Raw genomic sequence first — 6,266 nt, 5'->3', positions numbered from 1 at the left:
AACGCTTCTGCTTTTATTCGGAAAGGAAGTTGCAGCAACAGTGGTTCCAGCTGCTCTTGGTCATTTTTCTCCTCTCCTCCCCCTGTACATGTATGATTCTGGGGTCTGATTTTTTTTTTTTTAATTTTTTTTTCAACGCTTATTTATTTTTGGGACAGAGAGAGACAGAGCATGAACGGGGGAGGGGCAGAGAGAGAGGGAGACACAGAATCGGAAACAGGCTCCAGGCTCTGAGCCATCAGCCCAGAGCCCGACGCGGGGCTCGAACTCCCGGACCGCGAGATCGTGACCTGGCTGAAGTCGGACGCTTAACCGACTGCGCCACCCAGGTGCCCTCTGGGGTCTGTTTTTAATTAACTTTAGTTAAAACGCCTGTGTGCAAATCACTTGTTAGCTGTAATAAAAGGGAAGTCTGAATGAGACTCTGTGGTTCCACGAAGATATTTCAAGGGAAAGAGAGAGAGAAGGCCAGTAAGTTTTAGGACACAAGTAAACTTAAAGTGTAAAATATATATCACCATTTTAGAAGCATGTTTTTGGGTTTGCTTTCTCCCCCTGCTTTATTGGGGAGGACTTGCCATTGCTTTTATCAAGTGCTTGCTAGCCATGGATGCCAACTAACTTCTTCGATTGAAGGCCGGAGGATCATGTCTGGTTCCAGGAGCCGCTTGAGCAGGTCCTGGCATTCGGCTGAGATGCCCAGATGAGTGGGGAAGGACACCCCCTTCTGCTGCTGCCACAGCATCTTGGGGATATCTGTGTCGTCAAAAGGTAGGCTGGCACAGAGCATGACGTACAGGACCACGCCCATACTCCAGACGTCGCCCTTCTTGCTATCGTGAGGAATACCCTGCAGCACCTCGGGGGCGGCGTAGGCTGTGCTGCCGCAGAACGTCTGGCTCAGCTCTCGACGTGACTTGGGCAACACCTTAGCGAAGCCAAAGTCAGTCAGCTTCAGGTTGAAGCCCTGCAACAAGGCGTTCTCACACTTGAGGTCCCGGTGGGCCACACCGCAGCCATGGCAGTAGCGGATGGCCTCAACCATTTGACGGAAGAGGGCCTTGGCCCGGCTCTCGGGAAGTGGCCCCCCGTTCAGCACACAGTCAAAGACGTCCCCGCCTTCAGCCAGTTCCATCACCAGGTAGATTTTCCCGTCAGCAGACTCCAGCATCTCATACACCTGGATGATGTTCTTGTGGTCCAGGGTACGGACAATCTGGAGCTCCCGAGGCAGGAATCTCTGGATAAATTCTGAGGAAACGAGAAAAGAGATGGGATCTCAAGTCCAGGAAGGCATAACCCTTCACTCCTGTCCCCTCCTTACAGTTTCTCCGCCCAGCATGTCTGGGTCTTGTGCCTTGGTTCCCATTAACAGTCTTAAATGTCTAGCTACTTGGACGTTGCAAAGAATGTTCACTGCTATTATTTTTGTAGTTAATATATTATTCAAAGGAACTACTCCAGGCCATCCTCAAGGACTGTTGTGAGCCGCCTGTGAGACCATGGATATCAAAGTGCTTTGGGGATTTTTAGAAAAAACCACTGAATCTCAGTTATGAGGCCTGATTTGCCATCTCCTCACACCCCTGCCTCCTGACCCACGGTTCTTCCCTTGAGCCCGGTCTTCCTTTTTTCCCATCCCTAACTGCATTGGCAACAGCTCCTGCCCTCCACCAGCCCGGGCCATGGTCTCTCTGCCTGTCTCTGTCCCCCTCCTAGAACAGGGAAGGCTGGCAGGCTGGGCTTCTGGTTCTAAGGACCCTTCACTAACTGCCACTTAAATTTTGGGTTTTGGAGGGTGTGATGTTCCTGGACTCACAGCATCCTTTTGTTCCCCGCTGACCTCCACCAGAGCCACAAACTCTTGGGATTCCTTGGTTGCAGACTAAAGGGGAGGTGGGGATGTTCCTTCCCACTGGTGGAAGTGTCCACCCACCTCAACCAGCCCTCCCTTTCTCCAAAGGGGCCCCAGCTCACCTTCCGGCCCTCCCATCTTGTCTATAATTTTAATTGCCACTTTTGTTTGGTGTTTTTTGGAAAATGCTTCTTTGACTTTTGAATAGGTCCCTTCCCCAATGGTCTTGCCCAGCTGGTACCCATTGGAGAGCAGAAAGTCCTCCATGCTGTCTAGCGCCTCCTTCCTTCCTATCACCCTCTCAGCTCATGCTGCCTCTGTGAGGCAGCTCTACTCCACCATCGCCCTTGGCCTGCTCCTTTTCCCCCCAAGGACTTCATCCGCAGCCGTCCCCACGCTAGAACATTCTCCGTCTGGACACAGCAGCCACGGGTGGTGGGGAGGGAGAGGACCAGACATTTTAAAACTCCGGCCCAATTGTGATGTAAATGCTGTGTGACCCTTTGGCCAAAATGGGCAGAGCCCTTACCTGTCCTCACCATCACCACTACCAAATCCAGTATGGGCTAAGTCTCTGCTGCGCCCCCGCCCCCCGCGCCAGGCAGGGAGTCGCAGCCCGCCCGGGGGCGCCCCGGGACGTCTGCGCGTCTCCAGGGATGACGGGCTCCTTTTCCTGGACGCCGCCTCGTGGCTGCTTGCCGCAGCCTCCTGCGCCCGGATCGGACTGCGGGGAACCTGCCCGACCCAGTGCCGAGGCGCCATGGCAAAGGCCCTCCAGCCCGGGCTCGCTGCGGCGCGGAGTGCCGGGCAGCCCAAGACGGCTGGAGGTTCCCGACGGGAGGAACGGGCTCTGTGAGGTCAGCGCGCCGCGGCCCGGATCACAATGCAGCCCACCCCCTCGACGCCCGGGCCGTGGCGCGCCGCAGACACCTGCCGGGCTCCGCCTGGACCGGAGCGTCCTCCCGCGGCCAGGGGTCGGGCAGCTGCTTCCAGCCTGGGACCGGCCTCGGCCTCCGGCAGGTGAGCAACGGCCCAGGGGGCGGGCGCGGGCAGGGGGCGCCCGGCGGCCCGGGAGCGGCCTGACCGCCACTGCCCGCGCAGAGCGCCCCGGGGCCTGGACATGAGTGCCCAGGAGCCCTCGCAGGGTCGGAGATTCCCCATTGAGGCCGGAGACTCCCCTGGCCTTGCCTCTGCCCCCGAGTCCCAGGACAGCCCGGAGCCGGTAGCCACGGAGCACAACCCGGTCAGGTGAGACCGGCGCCCTCCCGCGACCCCCTCCGCCGCCCCCACCCTCTCCGCCGCGCGAAGCTCCCGGCGGCCCGAATCCACTTTCCCTCCCCAGGTCCCCGCCCCCGCGTCGGGGCCCCGCAGCCTCGCCAGAACCCCTTCGGCGGGGCCCGGGTGCACTCCCTGGACGCGTTCCCAGCAGCATCGGCCGGGTCCCGCTTTCCCCAGGCCGCTTCGACGCTGCCCGGGCTGCCACTGCCTGACACTGTTGCACGTGCCCATCGACGTCTACCTGGCCATGGGCGGGAGCCCCCGGGCCCGCGCCACCTGAGGGCGCCTGCGCACGGCGGCTCCCCGGGAGCCCGGCGGGACGAGGCCCGCCGCGGGCCACCACGCTGAGGTCGCGCGCGCCGAGCATGAGACAATGATGCACATTTTAAAATAAAAGAATGATGCACATTTTAATAAAGCACAGCATAAACTGTTCTTTCCACTCCAGGCTGGCCGTGTATGTCTATCCCGTCGATCGGCCCGCAAATTGCTCTGCCCCATCCAATGGCACCTTCCTTTCGGCTGTCTCCTCCCTTTGACCTAGCCGTAGAGGTCCGCCCTCCCAGTCCGCGCCAAGCCTTTCCCCCATTTCTTACTGGTCCTGACCCCTTCCAGGGCAACCTTACCCCCTGCCGTCGTCCTTCTCATCCCTCTCCTTGGTTCTCCATTGAAATTGGCATAGCTGTGCTGCGTTCTGGGGGTCCCAAGAAGCTCTGGACTGGAGAGGTTGGACAGACAACTTAGAATAAAGAGAATGGCTGCCCACACTAGGCCCATTTAATTCTCCCAAGATGGAATTAGATTTTGCTACCTGCTGTTCTGTGACCCTGGGCACCTCTGGCTTTGTTGGAGGGATTAGGGGCCTCCTACGCCATCTAGAGCTTTGATTTCTCCTAGGAGAGGTGGGACCAGAAAAAGATAGGGAAAGAAATCGTTTGAAAGACTTTGATTTCTGGGAGCCTGGGTGGCTCAGTCCGTTGAGCATCGGACTTTGGCTCAGGTCACGATCCCATAGCTTGCGGGTTCTAGACTCACATCAGGCTGTGCTGACAGCTTGGAGCCTGCTTCGGATTCTGTGTCTCCTTCTCTCTCTCTGCCCCTCCCCTGCTTGTGCTCTGTGTGTCTCTCAAAAATAAATAAACATTGAAAAAAGAAGAACTCGGGGCGCCTGGGTGGCGCAGTCGGTTAAGCGTCCGACTTCAGCCAGGTCACGATCTCGCGGTCTCGCGGTCCGGGAGTTCGAGCCCCGCGTTGGGCTCTGGGCTGATGGCTCAGAGCCTGGAGCCTGTTTCCAATTCTGTGTCTCCCTCTCTCTCTGCCCCTCCCCCGTTCATGCTCTGTCTCTCTCTGTCCCAAAAATAAATAAACGTTGAAAAAAAAATTTTTTAAAGAAGAACTCTAGGAACCACAGCAATTTTTTTTTTAAAGCAAGACTTTGATTTCTCATTTCTATTTTATAGGTGAGGGAACTGAGCCTTGAGAGACTTTCCCAGGGTTCCCCCAGATGATAGGTGGATAGGCTAGCACACTCCTCAGTATCCTCTGACTTAATACTCTAAAATTTACATCCATGGGGAGGGTGGGGGGAAGAGGGGGTCCATGACCCAAGGCTACCTGGAAGTGTGACATTGAACTGAACAAGTATTTTCCACTTTCCAATTTTGTTTTAATGAGCCTGGATTATTTTAATATTGGAAAAAATATACATAACCCAAAAGTCAGGTTCAGTCTCCTGCCCCCTGAAATCAAAGTACAAATGACTTAACACCCCTACTCCACATGGGGTAGAAGTCCCAGTCCTCCCTAGAGCACTTCAGAATTCCACAGTCACCCAAAAGGACCACCATTGTCGATCTCCACACAATTTCTCTCCCAGGCAGTCCCAAATGTAGCAGACTTATTACAAGAGAACAGGATGTCAGTGTATTACACACCTGAAACTAAGTCCACTGTAGGTTAACTAACTGGAATTTAAATTAAAACTTAAAAAAAAATGTAAATACATTATTATTTTTTGAAATTTAATTTATTTTGAGAGAGAGAGAGCACAGATGGAACAGAGAGAGAGTGGGAGAGAGAGAATCCCAAACAGGCTCTGCACCAACCAGCACAGAACCCGATGCGGAGTTCGAACCCATGAACCATGATGAGATCATGACCTGAGCCAAAGTCAGATGCTTAACGGACTGAGCCACCCAGGTGCCCCTAAAAAAGATATACATTAGGAAAAATAATAGTAATAAAGAGGAGAGAATGTTTGCCAAGAAAGGGTCTACTTCGAAGTGAGGACTTTAGACTTGACCATCCACTGCCTGGTCCTTCAAACACCCTAGTTCTTAAAAGCCCTTCCATGCCTCTCTTTCTCTTTCACCCACCAGGAGAATCCTTGGCTTCAGGCCACAGTGCTGGTTTCACTCTCCCCTTTATTCCTCTCCTCCTCCACCCTTAATTCCTAGAGAGCCCCCAGGGCTCTCAATACTCTCTATTAAGTGGAGTAATCCAGCTGTTTCCATCCCCAACAAACTCCAGGCAGGCCCTACTCAGCCTAACAACCCGGGCTGCTGCTCTGCAGAAAAAGGGCCTTCTTCCCTGGAAACAGTACGCCTCCTCCTTAGGAGACCACTGTAAGTTTAGAGAGAAAAAAATTATTGGCCTCTGTATTGATAAGGTCTCTCCTTTGCAGGCAACTAAAGTTAACTTATGCCAAAAAGGAATGGATTGTTTCAAGTGGCTGGGGAAGGATATAAGCTTTCCACATACCTAAGCTTAAAGGAAGAACTGTTGGAACCAGGATGTTGGCTGGGCCCACTAGGACTGCCCCCTTTTGTTCCTCTCTAATCCCTGATTATCTCCTCTGGGCAGGAAACATGGCTGCTGCTGTTTGGAAATCTGCAATTGGAAGGGAGAGTGCTTTCTCCCAGTCTCAGTTTACCTGACCTTGGGAAGGGCAGTGATTGGCCCTTCTTAAATCACATGCACACTCCTTTGGCCAGTTACCATTATCAGGGAAATGGGAGATTATAACTGATGAGCTGGGCCAGCCGTGAGCCTACCCTGGAGTTAGAAGCATGGCCAGGTGACTGAGAGCATCACCAGAAAATAATGGGCAGAGATGGAGAAAAATTCCAGGAGC

The 6,266-nt window shown here is 54.2% G+C and overlaps 2 protein-coding genes across 3 annotated transcripts; one reads left to right on the top strand and one right to left on the bottom strand.

The window, feature by feature from the left end:
* Positions 1–533: 533 nt before the first annotated feature.
* Positions 534–2,525, bottom strand: TSSK3 (testis specific serine kinase 3). 2 transcript variants are annotated; one of them, XM_053210779.1, is made up of 2 exons: positions 2,385–2,525; positions 534–1,251 (listed from the first exon to the last, which is right to left on the bottom strand). In XM_053210779.1, exons 1-2 carry the CDS (start codon positions 2,395–2,397, stop codon positions 590–592), a joined length of 675 nt encoding a protein of 224 aa, XP_053066754.1. In that variant the 5' UTR covers positions 2,398–2,525; the 3' UTR covers positions 534–589. The 2 variants fall into 2 exon arrangements, with proteins under 2 accessions (XP_053066754.1, XP_014925740.1); XM_015070254.3 differs by lacking the exon at positions 2,385–2,525 and adding an exon at positions 1,978–2,122.
* Positions 2,526–2,731: 206 nt separating this feature from the next.
* Positions 2,732–3,575, top strand: FAM229A (family with sequence similarity 229 member A). The gene is made up of 3 exons (XM_027059789.2): positions 2,732–2,875; positions 2,957–3,103; positions 3,311–3,575. Exons 1-3 carry the CDS (start codon positions 2,739–2,741, stop codon positions 3,411–3,413), a joined length of 387 nt encoding a protein of 128 aa, XP_026915590.1. The 5' UTR covers positions 2,732–2,738; the 3' UTR covers positions 3,414–3,575.
* The last annotated feature ends 2,691 nt before the right edge of the window (positions 3,576–6,266 follow it).

The sequence above is a fragment of the Acinonyx jubatus genome, chromosome C1, assembly GCF_027475565.1.
Source record: "Acinonyx jubatus isolate Ajub_Pintada_27869175 chromosome C1, VMU_Ajub_asm_v1.0, whole genome shotgun sequence".
Classification (NCBI taxonomy): Eukaryota; Metazoa; Chordata; class Mammalia; order Carnivora; family Felidae; genus Acinonyx; species Acinonyx jubatus.
The sequence above is the reverse complement of the archived record's forward strand: the minus strand, read 5'-3'. Positions and strand labels throughout refer to the sequence as shown.